The following is a 17,456-nucleotide window of genomic DNA, read 5'->3' as shown; positions in this document are numbered from 1 at the left end:
TATTCATCCAAGTTGTTCATGTATCAATAGTTCATTCCTTTTTATTGCTGAGTGGAATAGTATTCCATGGTATGGACGTACCACAGTTTCTTTAACTCTTCTCCCACTGAAGAATATCTGAGTTATTTCCAGTTTTTGCCTATTCTGAATAAAGTTTTTATAAACACTTGTATACAGGTTTATGTGTGAACATGTTTTTAATGTTTCTGAGACAAGTGCCCAAGGGAACAACTGCTGGCTCATATAACAATTGCGTGTTAAGTTTTAAAAGAAACTGTCAAACTATTTTCCAGAGTAAGTGTACAATTTTACTTCTCCACAAGCTAAGTATAAGTTATCTAGTTCTCATCCTTGACAGCATTTGCTGGTGTCACTATTTTTTAACTTTAGCCATTCTGAAAGATGTGTAAGGATGTGTCGTTGTGATTTTAATGTGCATTTCTCTAACGACTAATGATGTTAAGTTCGCAAACTCATCCTAGAAAAGTGCTACATCCCTCATTGCTAAATATCACTACGGTCACCTTTGAAATACTCCCCTTGGGAAGCTATGCACTGACACCAGTGCCTAGTTCACCCTTCAAAGCAATTGTGGAACTGTTTTTCTAGAATGGCCATCAGAGCTGTTGTCATATTACACTTGATGTCCTGAATGTCATCAAAATGTCTTCCTTTCAATATTTTCTTTATGTTTGGGTAAAGAAAGAAGTCATTGGGGGCCAGAGCAGGTGAGTAGGGAGAGTGTTGCAATACAGTTATTTGTTTACTGGCTAAAAACTCCCTCACAGACAGTGCCGTGTGAGCTGGTGAATTGTCGTGATGCAAGAGCCATGAATCGTTGGAGAAAATTTCAGGTCGTCTAATTTTTTCATGCAGCCTTTTTAGCACTTCCAAATAGTAAACTTGGTTAATTGTTTGTCCAGTTGCTACAAATTCATAATGAATAATCCCTCTGATGTCAAAAAAAGGTTAGCAACATCATTGCAATAAGTTAGCGCACTTAATTGTCAGACCTCGTATATTATATTTGAATATTTGTATGTAGAAAATAAATTTTTTAAATGTTCAAACCTTTGACTTTTACTGACACTAGAGCTGTTTCAAAATACCTATAGCCGGTGGTACAGGTCACGCTAGGACATGTGTAACATTCTGAGGGGCCTGACTGCAAAGTTCAGCTCAAGGTAAGAATGAACACATGAGATGACTGTGTTTTCACTGTCTAGTGCCAAAAAATGATAAAACAAAAGGAAAAAGTATCATCAGTTTGTTTACTTACTTTAAATCCTTATTATGAGTTTATTTTATCCTGTAACTCGTTCAAATTTTCACATGATTAAGGATTTTTGATGGCTATCACAACAGGACTTGGGGTGGCGAGTCCCTGCTGACACTTCCCCTTCCACAGCCCCTCAAATCTTGGTTTAATTCACATAGTGATCATCTTTACTTAAGAGCTTTTTTAGATGGCCATTTTCTAGATTTGCAGCTTTGACAGAAGCATCATTAGAATCATGATGCTAATGATTCTGATAACCTAAGAAGGAGATTTGGAGCCAGGATGCATTTGGGAGCACTTGCACGCTGAAAAGCCTAGTAATTTATTCCCTGTGAGTTTCAACATTCCACTCAGTCTGTCCAAATGAGTCAGAAGAAGGATTCTGTTGAGGCATTCCTGGAAGCACATTGAAAGTACCTGGCAGAGATTCCTGCTTCAAGACCTCCTTTTCAAGGGGTTTTGTGTTCTCCTGCATGAAGATGGTCTTTGTGGAACTAGCTATAGATATCAGTGGCTAAATAGAGAACAAAAAAGCAAAAAAGTCATTAGCAGAGTCTAAAACACACTTGGTATGGCAAGAACACAATATTGCCATTTTCACACCCAAGACTAAAGACAAAGTGGAAACAGACATGCTCCAGCAAAGCATAAAACAAAAATCTGATAGGATCAAGATAACTCAGCAATAATTTAACTGCTTGCCAGAACAAAACTCAACACCTGTTAAAGGAAAACACAATCTAGACTCCTACAAAGTATCATCTACAATATTCAACATCCACATAATAATTACTAGACATGTGACGAAGTAGGAAAATGTGAACCATAATCTAGAAAGCACTTAATAGAAAGAGACCCCAAAATGACAAAGATGATGGAATTAGCAGACAAAGACTTAAAACAGCTATTACAAATACTTTCAAAAGTTTAAAGGAGAAAAATGAACATAATGAGTGAAAAGAAAGGGTATATCAGTAGAAAAAAATTGGAAATAGAAATTTTAGAATTGAAAAGTACAGTATCCAAAATGAAAAAAAATTCACCAAATCTCTAAATAGGGCATCAGACATTGCAGAAGAAAGGGTCAGTAAACTTGAAGACAGATCAATAGAAATCATCCAAACTGAGGTACAGAGGGAAAAAGATTGAAAAATAAACATCGTCTCAGTGACCTATGAAGCAATAACAAGCAGTCTAATGTCCATGCAATTTCAGTCCCCGGTTGAGGTTGGAATCCTTTGAGCTTAAACTCTACTGGACACCTACCTCTACCTCCCTCTTTGCCCAGAAGCCCCAGGAGAGCATTCTGCAGTGGACCCCGTGGGGCACTGCCGAGAGGTCTGTGAAGATTACCCACATAACCTCTAAGACCCCTCTAACTTCAAGTGCTGTGAGTCTATGCAGCATATATGTGTGCTAATTCTATAAAAATGTATTTCTAAAACATTTATATGGCTCAGATCTTTATAAACAAAGGGATTGCTTTCAGATTTAGAAACAGAATTATGGTTTACTTGCTCAAATCTGCCTCTGCTTAATGTAGAGAAACCAAGACAAGGGCCACTTACGCCAGCTTTCTTCGAGGTCTGACTCACAGGTCACCTCCTCTGTGAATCCCTTTTTGATTGCTATAATTGGATATGACCTCTACCAAACATAGTGCTCATTTCTACTCCTCTTTCGACATATCCACTGGACCAGTAGTATTCAATCTGGGCGACTCGAAGACTTTGTAAGGTATATGCAAGCAATGGTGGTTCGAAGATATTTTTTAAAATCTTGTAAAGCTTTGACTATGTGCATATAGGCCCGTCAGCGAAATCAAGTCTGCTGAAATCTTCTGCAACCCATCCTGGGCCTGTTTAAGACCAGGTTTTATAGCACTAGTGACACAGAATCTGAAGGTGATCAATAGCAAGGAATAGTTTGCAATTCACTTTTAGCCACCAAGAAACCAGAACTTAGAATCTTGTCTAACTGGATGTACCTCCACCTCTTGGCCCTTTATCCAGCTTTCCGTTTATACTAGCACAGTAACTTGCACTTAAGTGACACGGCTCTCCCTGGCCAAGTAAGCAATAAATTCAGCTTTGTTTTAGATCACTGTTGGGTTCTAGTTCCCTCTAACAAAGGGAATCATAACCACAACTCGGACATGAACTCTTTCTTAAAATTGAGCACTTGCACACGGTGCAGGCATCACGCTGACTCTCATTTTCCATCTTCCCTTACAACTGACGTTGTCTCACACTTGGACAAAGAACAGCATACATTTTACTCGTGTGATTCTTGCTAAGGAACATTGCCAGAGGACATAAAACCTCTTGAGTGTGCAACACAAAGGGACAATTCAAAAATATTGATGTGAACAAAGCTTTCTTTAATAAGGGCACCAGAAAACCAGGGTGGGGTTTTGGGAGTCTTTCCCTGCCTTATATATTTCTATTTCTATTAACAGTACAGTATGTTGTCAGAAAAGGATTTGAGTGGGCAGCAACGTGATGCCAAGTTTTGCCTAATGATCTCACCTCTACCCTCTCCCAACAACTATTCTAAGAACATTCCGAAGGGAGGGCTCACTTAGACTACTGTCTAACAATAGTATGAAACAATCTTTGTTTTGATTTATTTATAAAACATCCAGACTTAAAAAAATCTATTACTTGTTTATGAGGAAAGCTGAGCATATTTGTATACATGTAAATAAGCTTAATATTTTCATGTCTCATCAAAGTGGGCTTTGGAAACTAGCAAAAGCTAGTTAATTGTATAAAACTGCATTAAAGATTTTAATGCATGGGATATAGTGATAGTTATAAAGATGTCAGATATCAAGCCCAGTAAGTCAATTCCCTATCCAGATAGCACGTCCTTTGTAGGAAACGCAAAACGATTCCTTTATCAGAAGATTGTGGCAAAAATTACGGGATAGGAAACGTATGCCTGTCAGACCAATGAATGCTCAGTTGTCTCCAACTATTCCAAGTTAATAATTTATGACCACTATTACAGCATCACTGAGGTGGCATCTATGGCTTGATGCATAAATAAACAGCATATAATAAATAAGTAAGTAGTATATAATAAATAAAATAATATACCTGAAGTATATACTTATAACCATATTTGGTTTCTGAAAAATATTGAATAATTTTTGTAAAGGGCTCAAAGGATCTTGTATAAAAATATATTTGTTCCAAGTGACAGATTAGATTATTTGTAAATCTGATTTGCTTTAAACCAGTAACATCACAGGTATTTCCTAAACTCTAAAATGGAATTGCCTTTAAACATTTTCTTTTTCATTGACAATGATCTTATTGGCAAAGATTGTCATGTCGTGTCAATAAGATTGGCTTATATAGAAACATATGAACATGGAGGAAAAAGTAGGCTAATGGGGGCCTCAGTGTGTTTCGCATGGTGATCAGGGTGACGGTGGACTACCTAGAATCCATCACTGGGATGTGTGTGCTAGGTTTCTTCTCCTACCTGTGACACTTCACACTTCTGTTGAATCTGGCACTCTTCTTGCTTCAGCATTTCTGCCATTTGGGTTTCCTTGAGTCTACTGTCATCCTCTTCCTTCAGCTGGATCTTCTCTTGTCTATCCTGGGGAGATGTGACAAAGCTGAATCAGAAGCATGTACAAAGGGGCCCTCTCACTGGGACTGGCCTCAGGCCCATCAGGCTTCCTGAGTCTGCTTTTGTAACTAGCTTTAGCCTGCTAGTAGCTCCAAACCCACAAATTCTGTCACTCCTGTGAGCTGGATTCCTTCTTTAGCCTCTCCCAGGCTTCCTGCCCTTCTAGCATATCAGGGCCTAAGTTACCCTCACAAGCTGAATAAATCAAGAAACTCCCCAGGACAGCTCCAGAATCCTGCCTTGGATTTCAAATTACTCTGGCAAAGCTGGAAAGCCCTCCCCTAACCCACCCAGTGCGCATACACACCTACCTTTTCTTTCGCTTTAGTGATTTCCCTGTAATGATAAAGCCAGTGAGCCAGGTACTCTATGGGGTCACTGGGCCGAACCTTCGCCACCTCTGCTAGTCCCTGGGCCAGGCAATTTCCAAAGCACCTCTTCAGGTAGTCAGTTTCCATCCTGTGGGCTTGGGACATATCCAAACAGAGTCACACTATTTTACAAATCTAATTTGATTTTAAAAATAAACACATTCCATGAGACGTTTCTGGATCCCACCCTTCCCCAAAGAGTAAATAAATACAAACACACCACTAGCTCTTACACTCAAGTGGACTTTCTTCTAAAGCTGTGCAGCTGTCCTAGCAGAGCCCGTGACCAGCAGCAGCTACAATGCCCAGCATTTGCCATCCCTCTCCTCCCCAGGGCTTCTCAGTGGTCCCTTGTGAAATAAGTAAGCCTAGCTCACCTATGTCATAGAGACTGCAGCTCCCGACCTCACAAGAGCACAGCTTGCTGGGTGCTCAGAGCCCCTCTGGGACCTGTGCCTTCTCAGCTATTTCCTCTCCACTCAAGGGGAGAAATTATCCTAGGTCAGATAGTAATAGGTCCTAGGGGTCATCAGGCCTGACAGGAGCTTCACAGATTGGTGGTTCACGGTGGCTAAGGCCTCCACTTACCCACACATTTCTACCCTTGAGTGGAGAGGAAATAACTGAGAAGGCATGAGTCCTGAAGGGGCTGAGCACCCAGCAAGCTGTGCTCTTGTGAGGTCAGGAGCTATAGTCATCTGTGACCTAGATAAGATGGGCTTATTTATTTCACAAGGGACCACTGAGAAGCCCTGGGGAGGAGAGGGATGGCAAATGCTGGGCATTGTAGCTGCTGCTGGTCCGGGGCTCTGCCAGCACTAAACACCATATTCTACTCTACTGCTTAAGCAAGGAACTACTTTAGGTTGAGCTGATTCACTATTATTCAGATTTCAAGAGCTGGAGGCAGTGTAGCCTGCGTTAGACCACAGTGAGGAGAGGCAGTGTAGTGCAGCAGTATGAATACAGACTCTGGGATCAGACAGACCAAGTTCCTGCTTCTGCCATTTAATTAGCTGTGTGATCTTCAGCAAGTCACCAGCTCCTGTGAGCCTTGGTTTTCTCATCTGGAGAACAGAAGAACGAAAGTATGTGCCTCGTAATTATGAGGATTAAAGGAAATAATAAATGCATCTAAAGCACTTAGCCTGGCATATAGTAAGTGCTTAATAAATATTAGCTATTACAGTGGAATATTGTGATATGAAATGCCCTAAAATCTGGCCTATTCCTCACCAACCCCATGTTCCTGAAGTTTACATATCTTACCTCCAAAAGAGCTAATGATAAAGTGACTAATTAAGTCTCAGATCCAATCTGTAAGGGTGAAATTTAGGGAATCAATAATGTAGTTAAACTTAGCTAGTTTGCAGTTTAACTTACCGCATAGCTCACTATCCAGCCACCTGTAATTACACTTACTTTGTTTGCAGTTTGATCCATCCTGATATTCAGCTGTTTTCTCCTTGTTTCTCCCCTCACTGATTAGCTGAAGAACTCTGATTGTTCCCTTTCTCAAGGCTACCCATACCTCCTTAATCCATTTAATCAACAGAATCCCAACCTGGAAAGGGCAATTTCTTAATCCTCAGGTGCCCGGACACCGGAATCCAATTGACAACTCCCTCGCAGTTTTTACTGGTGACGCATTCAAGTCCCAGGCCTCGATGGCCGCGTCCCAGTCCGGAGATAACATTGTCTTCAAACAGACCAGACCCCAGGAAGGATGTCAGCCCTCGAACCTGCCTAACCGACTTCCCCTTTCCTATATAAGAAAAAGCTAACCTGAAGTTAGGAGCAGCTGCCCACTCTCAGATTCTAGACTCTGCCCCATGACACACACCCCACCTCCACCGCCACCACGCTGGTGTTTCTCTTCTGACAACCTGTGGCAGCAATCATTTTTGGACACTGCCATGGGCATTCTCTCTGTGCCCTAACTTCAATAAAAACTTCCTTTGTAGTAGAGTCTGTGAATGCTTTCACGTTTTGTGAATGCCCAGGGGTTAATTACACGCCACGACACAATCAACATTTTCCGGAGGCATTTTTCAGTTTAAAGAAGGAAAGCTAGATAGATAGATGATTGATAGATAGATATGAGTATAGAAAAATATATATATTTCCTAGCTCTTCCCATCGCAAAGTCCTAGAAGCAAAAACACCTCAGTAAGCAGCAAGCACACTAAGCATTCAGAACTTCTCCTTAAATAGCTGTCACCACTTAAAAGAGAAATCAGGACTCCTTGGAGTAAAATAAGAATTCATGAATCCACATAAGAATAAATAATTTCGTAATGTGATATACAGTAAGTTCTTTCTTAAAGTAGAATGCCAACTAATAAATGTGGAAAGAATAATGGAGTTTTTTTTTAAAAAATCACCATACTGTAACCACCATAGTATAACTGAATCAAGCCAGAATTATCTGTGAAGACTAAAACTCAGACAACATTTGACAAGGGATAGGATATTTATATAATCTCGAAGTTTCTCCCCTACAAATTATGTATTACTTTCCAAGGGAAATACAGAAACTTTACAGTGATAGAACCTGGTCACCACAACTTTAACCAGAGGATCAAAGTAAACATCCCCAATAAGGGGCAAAGTGACATAGTGTGTCTCCTGATGTGATACACTTCTTAGTGGGACATAATACACTTCTGTGGATTCCTGCCCCCAATGCAAAACTTGAATCTGATTGAGGAAACATCAAATAAAGTCAAATTGAGAGACAGTATACAACTGACCTGTACTCTTAAAAATGCCAAGGTCATGAAAGACAAGAGGAGGAGCCATTCCAGATTAAAGGAGCCTAAATAGGCATGCAATACATGATCCTTGATTGGATCTGGACCAGGAAAAAAAAAGAAAATTCCATAATGGACAGTGTTAGGAAAATTGGATAAACTGAACATGAATTGTAGACCACATAATAGAATTAAATCAAAGTCAAATTTCCTGGTTTTGGTAATTGAAATATGAGTAAGAAAATGTCCTTCATTTAAGGAAATACACAGTATAACAGGGATGAAAAATGGCTCACAAAAGTGTCTAAGTCCTAATACCTGGAACTTGTAATGTATGTTACCCTATATGGAAGGACTTCGCAGATGTGATTCAATTAAGAATTTTGATTTAGGGAGATTATCTGAATTATCCAGGCAGGCCCAATGTAATGACAAGGGTCTTTATAAGAGGGACACAGTAAGATCAGACAGAGAAGGAGATGTGATGACAGAACAGAGGGAGAAAAGGTGATGTGATTCGGAGCCATGAGCCAAGGAATGTAGGTAGCCTCTAGAAGCTGGAAAAGGCGAGGAAATGGATTCTCCTCTAGAGCTTCTAGAAGGAACGAGCCCTGCCAATACTTGGTTTTAGCGCTGTAAGACTCATTTTAGATTTCTGACTTCAAAAACTTTAAAAGAATAAACGTGTACTTGAAGTCACTAAGTTTGGGGTATAGGGATTCAGAATGAGTCACCCCAAGATGTGCCTCTATGGCACGCAGATTGTTTTGAGCTGAAGGCAACCTGTGGGCTCAAGAGAAACTTCTGCCCTTCCCACTTAACTACCTAGAACTTGAATTAGGGGCCTTGCCCATAATAAGAGATTATCAGAGATAACATTTTTTGACCAATCGGTAGGGCAGGGAAAACTTCTAATTACTGAAAATCTCTTCATCTGTCTCATCTCTAATTGATTATTAGACCAGCTGAAAAAACCCTGAGCGTAGAGGAAAGTTTCCTCCTCTCCCACAGGGATAGTGGTGAAGTTGGAGACAGGGGTATATGTTGTCTCTTTCTGCTAATCTGTGGTCCACCTGAACCAATGCACTTGGATAAACTACCTTCTACATCCCCTGGGGGCTTGCATCACCTGGGGGCTTGCTGAAATGCAGATTTTCAAGGTCCATACCAGGCCTAATGATTCAGTCTACAGTTTAACAAAATCCCCAGGTGATTCGAAGTCACAAGTCTACTTTGCCTTTATCATTGTAGAACTGCCCTTCCCAGAGAGTCGAATTATCAATTTTGCATTCCCAGGAAGCCTCTCTACTTCCAGTCCTTGGGTGGCTGTCACCCTTTCTGGAGGAAGCATCTGCTCCAAATTGCACATTTTCAACAATGGTCTCAATGAAATATGTTGATCTGACAGTTACTAAGACTTGATGCAAAGACAGCAGAGCCACAATAACAGTGCCACAATGTAAGGCCTGGAGAGGGAGGGGGCAAAGGGGACTTTTACAGCCCACTCCCGACCAACTCCGGGCACACTCACCAAGCGGGAGGGGGCTATATTTTGGAGTCTCCCAGAGCTCTTCAGAGGGTCTGAAGGGTCCCCTTGCCCATGGCCTTGCACACAGTAGGCAGAGCAATAAGCATGGAGAGTATCTTTGTTCACACTCTATTCCCAGTGCTAGGCACACAGTGTGTGCTCAGTAAATACTTCTTCATCTGCCAGGGCTCTGATGCTTGTGAGCCCACCCAGACAAGCTGTCATGCAGGGTGTCAGGCGGAGTCTCTGGTCCTGCTCCCCACATAAGAACACAGGAAATGGTGAGGCCAAAAAGGAACACCCACAGAGCCATAGATAGGGGAGTCATACCATTATATTCTCGCTGGTGGCTGGGTTGGAGACACAGGAAACAGGATCCACACGACCTGCAACCTGCTGTCCGCTTCTCTGTCAACCAACCAACCCCACTTGCTAGCTGCACTCCACCGTGCTAACTGCAATCCACTCTGACTAGCTCAGCCACCATCCTCTTGCTAGCCTCCATTTGCTGCTAGCGTAGCCACAGCAGTTATATTAGTGGCCAATGGCTCACTGGTTACAGCTGACGGCCAACTAGCCACAGCTGATGGCCATCCAATCGCAGTTGATGGCCATTTGCTAGCTGAGCCAGCACCTTTCCACGTGACGCGGAGAGCCTGGAAACTGCACTCCTGGCTCTGTCCCCACACAAGCTCATGGTCCCTTCAGTCAGTGCCCACTCTGGCACTTCCAGCGTTCAGTGAGGCATCTCCCGTCCAGTACTGCCTGCCCGGCACGTGAATTAAAACAGAACACTCCCGGGATATACTAGCAGAGTATTGGGCACAAGACCAGGCCAGGGAAAACTGCAATGGCTCTGACCTGGCAGAGGTTGGATGGCTTCCCGGAGGTGAGGGCACCTGAGCTGGTTCTAAAAGCCACCAAGCAGAAGTTACCAGCAAGTGCAAAGGTGTGAAGTCGTGAAAATACCGGGCCACAGAACTTGCAGTGATTGTCTCCGCTGGCCCCGGGGGGTTGTGGAGGGGTCTCCCCCCATTCACAGACAGAGCCCTTTGCGTCTCCTCTCCGCGACCCCGCCGCCCGCTTATCTCTCCCAGGGAGCGCGCGCCCACCTGTCCCGCTCCACTCCTGTTTTCAAGGCCCCTCCTTATAGCCTCATAGTTGCAAGTCTCTACTCACCTATCCTGGCACCCACTCGTATCCGCCGCGCGTTCTCGCCCTCGCTCCCGCGCTCCTCAGCTCACCCGCGCTCGAGCCCCCTCCTCTCTGCTGCGCGTCCCCCACGTCCCGACCCTCCACTCTCAGGTCACCAGCCCGTGCTCGCGTTTGTCTTTGCCGAGCGCCTCATTCCCACCCCAGGCAAGCGCGCTCGCTGCCTAGCGACGGGACACGACTCGCCGGTTGAGGGTAGGCGCGTGCGCCAGGCGTGCGTGTGACAGCGCAGGCGCCCTTTGGGAGACCGGGTCTTAGGGGTTGGCTGGGGTCTGGCTGCGCAGGCGGTTTGGGCCGTGGGACCTTGGCGTGGTGTAGGGCGCAGGCGGTGCCCAGGCTCCCCGAGCCCAGCGAGGGTTAGTTCAGCGCCGGGGGCTCCGCAGGCGCGTCTGGGGCGGTCTCCCTCCTCCTCCGCGGTGGGCGGCGTGCAGGGCGGCGAGCAGGGCGGCGAGCAGGGCGGCGTGCAGGGCGGCGAGCAGGGCGGCGAGCAGGGCGGCGTGCAGGGCGGCGTGCAGGGCGGCGAGCAGGGAGGCGTGGAGGGCGGCGTGGAGGGCGGCGAGCAGGGCGGCGTGGAGGGCGGCGTGCAGGGCGGCGTGCAGGGCGGCGTGCAGGGCGGCGTGCAGGGCGGCGTGGAGGGCGGCGTGCAGGGCGGCGAGCAGGGCGGCGTGGAGGGCGGCGTGCAGGGCGGCGAGCAGGGCGGCGTGGAGGGCGGCGTGCAGGGCGGCGTGCAGGGCGGCGAGCAGGGCGGCGTGCAGGGCGGCGTGCAGGGCGGCGAGCAGGGCGGCGTGCAGGGCGGCGTGCAGGGCGGCGAGCAGGGCGGCGTGCAGGGCGGCGTGCAGGGCGGCGAGCAGGGCGGCGTGCAGGGCGGCGTGCAGGGCGGCGTGCACCCGTCGGCCGACCGCGGGTGGGAAAGGGAACCCAAGCGCCCGCCCCGAATGGAGGATTGCCACATAAAATACGGGACGCCCAGTTAAATTTGCATTTCAGAGAAATAAGGCATAAGTTTGTAGTATAAGTATAGTATAATACAAAGTCGTTAGTTGTTTATCTGAAATTCAAATTTAACTGGGCATACTGTATTTTTATTTGCTGAATTTGGCCGCCTTGTCTGGATCGCCACCACTTCCCTACTACGCTGGCTGGCTTTCTCCCAGGCATGGGTGAGGGACCTCTCTCTGTTTCTTGTAACAACTTATCCATGCTTGAGGCAGTTGTTTCTGTGGGAAGGGGGGCTTTCTTAAATGAAAAAAAAAAAAAAAACATTGCTTACAACACCTTCGTGAGATGGGTATTATCACCATTTCATGGACAGGAAACATGCCAACCGAGGTAATGAGCCCTCTACTGGGTCCCCCTGATAATACCATGCAGGGTCCATAGATCTGAGACGAACCCTGGGTGAGGCCCTACCGTCAGGCCAGAGGTTTTCCTCTTAGGGACCACGGTCCTCTTCCCATGCATTATCTTTCTGGAGGAGCAACAGGAGCAATAAGATAGCCTTTTTTATCTTACATTGACAGATATCAATGTAGGTATTTTTGTCGTTAGAGTATATCCCATTGAAGAAATACAGTGAAGATATTGTGTTCCAACCACAGTTGTAATAATTCTTTTCTCTGTGTGGTTAAGACAACAACTCCAGCTTGTTAGGGAATCAGGTTTGTTTTTTCCAGTTTTTAGAGTTTTGGTTTTTATGATTCCATTTATCTATACACACATACGAGGTTGGGCAATTAAATTCTCGAACTTGTTGCAATGATGTTGCTAAACTAACCTTTTTTGATATCGGAGGGATTATTCATTATGAATTTGTACCAACTGGACAAACGGTTAACCAAGTTTACAATTTGGAAGTGCTGAAAAGGCTGCATGAAAAAGACGAAAACGACCTGAACTTTTCTCCAACAATACTTGCATCACGACAATGTACCACCTCACACGGAACTGTCTGTGAGGGAGCTTTCAGCCAGTAAACAAATAACTGTATTGGAACACCCTCCCTACTCACCTGATCTGGCCCCCAGTGACTTCTTTCTTTACCCAAAGATAAAGGAAATATTGAAAGGAAGACATTTTGATGACATTCACGACATCAAGGGTAATAGGACAACAGCTCTGATGGCCATTCCAGAAAAACAGTTCCAAAATTGCTTTGAAGGGTGATCTAGGCTCTAGTGTCAGTGCATAGCTTTCCAAGGGGAGTACTTCGAAGGTGACCGTAGTGATATTCAGCAATGAGAGCACTTTTTCTAGGATGAGTTTGTGAACTTAATTGTCCGACTTCGTACATACATATTCCTTTCCCCACTGCTGTTGCTAGTACAAAGGATGGCATACTATATACAGTTTTTGCACCTTGCTTTTTTCCCCCTTCATACTATGTCCTAGAGATCACTCTTTACTTTTAGAGATCTTCCTCATTCTCTTTTATATCTTCACAGTTATCCATTGTGTTGCTGTACCTCATCAATCCCTTCATGATGAACATTTGGGTGGTATTTCAGTATGGCTACTTCAGATTTTTGCAAGAAGGGATCCTAGAAGTGAGACTGATGGGTCAAAATTGATGTCATTTTCTAGGTATTGTGTAATTCCTCTCCATAGAGATTATACCATTTTGTACTCTTCACCACCATAGCATGAGAGAGAGCAGTATTGGGGTCTACAGGTGAATCTCATGAGGTCATTTTTTAAAAATTGAAGCATAGTTGGGATACGATATTATAATTTCAGGTGTATGATGTAGTGACTCAACATTTATATACCTTATAATGTGATCACCACACTAAGTCTAGTACTCATTTGTCACCGTACAAAGTTATCACAGTATTATTGACTATGTTTCCTTTCACCTTTTTCACCCATCCCCCCACTCCCCTCCCTTCTGGCAACCATCAGTTTGATCTCTTTATGAGTCTGTTTTCGTTTTGTTTTGTTTGTAGATTCCACATATAAATAAAACCATATGGTTTTTGTCTTTCTATCTGACTTTTTTCAACTTATCATAATACCCTCTAGTCATTGTGTTTAAAATTTTCAGCAGAATGTTAGGTGCGTTTGTCCAGGGAGAGGTCTAGATTCACACTGACATTCTACCCCCTATAATTGCTCATACCTGACATGCTAGGTACTCACTGTGCATATACTGTACTCAGTATATATATCCAGAGGAGTCTAGATTCCGTAAGGGTGATTTGAGGATGATCAGTTTTTCCAAAGCATCTGAGATACAGTGGTTGATTCATTTCATTCTTTAAAAAAAAAAAGTCTGGTGTAAGGTTATTGCAGATTTTTGCAAGAAGGTCCATCTTCATAACTAACAGGCTGGCACATTACTGAGAGAGCGAAGAAATTCATTCACTTGCCATGATGGAAACCCAGCTGACACAGCTGGCTTGTGATTAAAAAGCTCCTGGAGGAGCTAGAGGAGTTTGTCTTCCAGTGGGAGGACAGACGTGTGCATACACAAATAATCCTCAGCGAGGGTGACAAGTGCTGTGTGAGCAGCTTGTTTGCATTGCCTGGGAAAGCTTAGGGAATGGGAGGTGATACTTGAAGGTAAAATGCTTTCCAAGCTGAGAGATAGTGAGGCATCATTGTGTACAAAAGTCGTGGAGATGGAAACATGCAGGGTGTGATCAGCAGAAGGGCAGGATGTTCAGTGCAGTTAGAGCCCACGGTGTGTTGATACCCATTTTTCAGGTATGTTACGAGGATTAAGTGAGACAGGTATTGCTTGGCATATAGTCCTCTCACAATCAATAATGATAGTATTCCTTTTCTGACTCTTGGACTTGAGGCCCCTTCAGGATTTTGAAACTATATTATTTGTAATGACTTCTGTGGAGCCTTTTTGGAAGCCATTAGAAGTTTCCTGGGGCCAGCTTGCTTGTGCCATCCCTGATGGGAGCCCATGACTAGTGGCAGGATGTAATGACCTAGTCGCCTCACTGGACTCGACTTTATGGTGCCTTAATTGAAAATTTCCTGCATTAATACAAAAACATTTATCTTTTAGAACTCAGGAGTTAGAAATGGAGTCAGCATATCTTCAAAAGCACCTTGGGGCTTGTCTAACTCAAGGTCTTGCAGAAGTAGCAAGAATTCGCCCAGTGGATCCAATAGAATATTTAGCATTGTGGCTTTACAAGTATAAGGAAAATGTGACCATGGAGAAACTGGTAAGTATGAATCTTCTTTTAGAAAATTAGAGTAAAATAATTGGTTCAGTTTGTCTGCTTTTAAAAAAAATTCAATGTTATTTCTTTCTGTTATAAAAATAGTATGTTTATTACCCAAAAATGTGGACGACATGGAAAAGTAAAAAGAAGAAAATTCCCAAAGAAGACCTCTATGTAGATTTTTAGGTATTTCCTTTAGTCTTTTTTCTACAGATTTCTCTGTAGATTTTTTAAACACAATTATGATCGTGCTCAATAATTTTAGTTCTGTGCTCTTTATTCAAATAAAGCACGTTTCCCCAAATTATTTATTATACAGTTTTCAAAGGGATAGGCTATAATTTGCTTAACCTTTTCCCCACTGTTGATGATAAGATGCTTTGAAGATTGTTTTTACAAATGGTTTTATCTCTAATGAGTCATGTGATATTGTTTTTAAACAATACTAGAGAGAAAAAGAAATGGCGGACTTGGAGCGTGAAAGAGAACTTGCTCTGATGGAGCAGGAAATGATGGAGAGACTTAAAGCAGAGGAGCTCATGTTTCAGCAGGTGAGACAAGTAAGAGAGCGCAGAGGTGACTGGAATTAGCAGTATTAACCTCGGGGTGGGACAACCCAAATGTTGAAAAACTCCCCATCTCTGGGTACTTAGGTATGGTTTCCTTATATTTTCATCTTTATGTATGTGTCTTCTCTGCTGTAGAAGCAGCAACAGTGAGGTAGGAGGAAGACCCAGAGACGGTGCTCTCATGGATGCCAACGGGAGAGGGTGTCTCGGTGAGACCTCAGAGGTCAACCATATGTGTTGCTGGTTGAGTGAGAGCAGGACTTCACAGTGCTCATTCAAGGCCATCGGTGACTTTGGTGGGAGCAGTATGGGTGCGGTGAGGTGGATCAGGGGAGATGGTGAGTTTAGGTGATGCTTTCTAGGAGATTTTCAGGGAGGGAGTTTTTTGTTGTTGTTGTTGTTGTTGTTTTTGGTTTTTAATTTTTATTGGGGAACATTGGGGAGCAGTGTGTTTTTCCAGGAACCATCTGTCGCACGGCGCAGCTCAGCTCCAAGTCCAGTCACCATTTTCAATCTTTAGTTGCAGGGGGCGCAGCCCACCATCCCACGTGGGAATTGTTGTTGAGAGCTGGCGCTCTAACCAGCTGAGCCATCTGGCTGCCTCTCCGAAAGCTCAGCGGCAGCTCATTGTCTTCATTCTAGTTGTGGAGGGCACAGCTCACTGGCCCATGTGGGAATCGAACCGGCAACTCTTGTTAAGAGCTCGCGCTCTAACCAACTGAGCCATCCAGCTGCCTCAGGAGTTTTTTTGTTTTGTTTTGTTTTTTTGTTTAAGGAACAGAGTGGAGGGGGAGTGGTTGATGTTAAGAAATAGAGGGGATGATTTCTAGAGTCAGCTAAAAGGAAATTTTGTCTGGAACATAGTTCGAGCAGGTAGAAGGGCACATCTTTGATTCAAGGAAAGAGGAAAGGATGGCATAGGTACATGAGGGTGTATAGGTTTTTGTGGCACAAAGTTGAAAGTGGTTCTTGTGTGACTGTTTCTTCTTTATGAATGAAGTAGGGACCACAATCATCTTCCAAGAATGAGGTGAGGTAGGAGGTGTGTGGAGAGTGGTGAAGGTTTGAAATGGCGGCTTTGGAGAATGGTAGAGAGTTGACCAGGGAAACAGCATTACTTGTTTGGTAGCATTGAGTACCCAGATGTAGTTGGAGACCAAGCATTTACAATGTTGCCATCTGATTTGGTTTTGTGATTATGTGATTTTTCTCCACTTAGACCTAAGTATCTGAGTAAAGAAGTGTCAGAGGCAAACCCTTTGACTGAAGTAGGTTTTGGGTAGCAGGATTGGGGAGCTGGAGATGTTGGTAAGAGTTGGGGGGATGGGTCATGGAGGATACACTTGATAGGGGAAAGTTCCAGAGGGCTTCTGGACTAATTTAATTTATGGAGAGTTTCTGAACTAAAGTTAAGACACCCCTGTAGTTCTACCATGTAGAACTTAACTCTAGCATCTTGACTGAAGTCTACACATTTAAAAAAGGGAAACAAGTCAATTATTTGGGTGTGTGGATAAAAAGTTAAATATAGACATGGCAAATAACTTCTCTACCTGTCTCTATCCATCCTTGATACTGGGGTAGAACATTTACATGGATATGACTGTTGAAAACTTATTGCTTCTGAATCTTCATTTTTCAGTCATTTGGCTTATTCTTAAGGGGAAATTGCAAAGTGTTGAGGTGGGTGTGAAACAGTCACCCCAGCAAGTGTCTGCTGCAGGAGCCCCAACTTTGAGTGAGGACCTGCCCTTCGTCTTACAGTTCCTATGGCTCGTGTCTGTCCCTGTCTGTCAGAGTCAACGGAACTTCTCAGCAGTTCTCCTTCCCCAAGATAATTACACCACAAATGTGGAGATACTTAACTTTCTTGGACTCATCTACTTGACCTTACTTAGATAAAATTTGGCAATATTAG

At 43.8% G+C, this 17,456-nt stretch overlaps 2 protein-coding genes across 3 annotated transcripts in view; one reads left to right on the top strand and one right to left on the bottom strand.

The window, feature by feature from the left end:
* Positions 1–956: 956 nt before the first annotated feature.
* Positions 957–5,389, bottom strand: DYDC2 (DPY30 domain containing 2). Its single transcript, XM_033131028.1, has 3 exons — positions 5,236–5,389; positions 4,772–4,891; positions 957–1,793 (listed from the first exon to the last, which is right to left on the bottom strand). Exons 1-3 carry the CDS (start codon positions 5,380–5,382, stop codon positions 1,602–1,604), a joined length of 459 nt encoding a protein of 152 aa, XP_032986919.1. The 5' UTR covers positions 5,383–5,389; the 3' UTR covers positions 957–1,601.
* Positions 5,390–10,761: 5,372 nt separating this feature from the next.
* The window catches only part of DYDC1 (DPY30 domain containing 1), a 36,960-nt gene continuing 30,265 nt past the window's right edge, over positions 10,762–17,456 (top strand). For both annotated transcript variants that reach the window (XM_033131026.1, XM_033131027.1), the window contains exons 1-3: positions 10,762–11,144; positions 14,807–14,969; positions 15,419–15,520. In XM_033131026.1, coding sequence (XP_032986917.1) covers positions 14,823–14,969; positions 15,419–15,520 — 249 coding nt within the window. In that variant the 5' untranslated portion in view covers positions 10,762–11,144; positions 14,807–14,822. The remainder of the gene's footprint in view (positions 11,145–14,806; positions 14,970–15,418; positions 15,521–17,456) is intronic.

This window comes from Rhinolophus ferrumequinum, chromosome 16 (genome assembly GCF_004115265.2).
Source record: "Rhinolophus ferrumequinum isolate MPI-CBG mRhiFer1 chromosome 16, mRhiFer1_v1.p, whole genome shotgun sequence".
NCBI classification, from domain to species: domain Eukaryota; kingdom Metazoa; phylum Chordata; class Mammalia; order Chiroptera; family Rhinolophidae; genus Rhinolophus; species Rhinolophus ferrumequinum.
Note: the sequence above shows the minus strand (reverse complement) of the source record. Positions and strands in the feature narration are given on the sequence as shown.

What these genes read in the sequence shown, in the direction of transcription:
- DYDC2 (XM_033131028.1), bottom strand. Translation starts at nt 5,382, where the DNA reads ATGGAAACTGACTACCTGAAGAGGTGCTTTGGAAATTGCCTGGCCCAG. An exon ending in TCACTAAAGCGAAAGAAAAG is followed by an intron (nt 4,892 to 5,235) that starts GTAGGTGTGTAT and finishes ACATCTCCCCAG; the next exon opens with GATAGACAAGAGAAGATCCA. An exon ending in AGAAGTGTGAAGTGTCACAG is followed by an intron (nt 1,794 to 4,771) that starts GTAGGAGAAGAA and finishes TTCTCTATTTAG; the next exon opens with CCACTGATATCTATAGCTAG.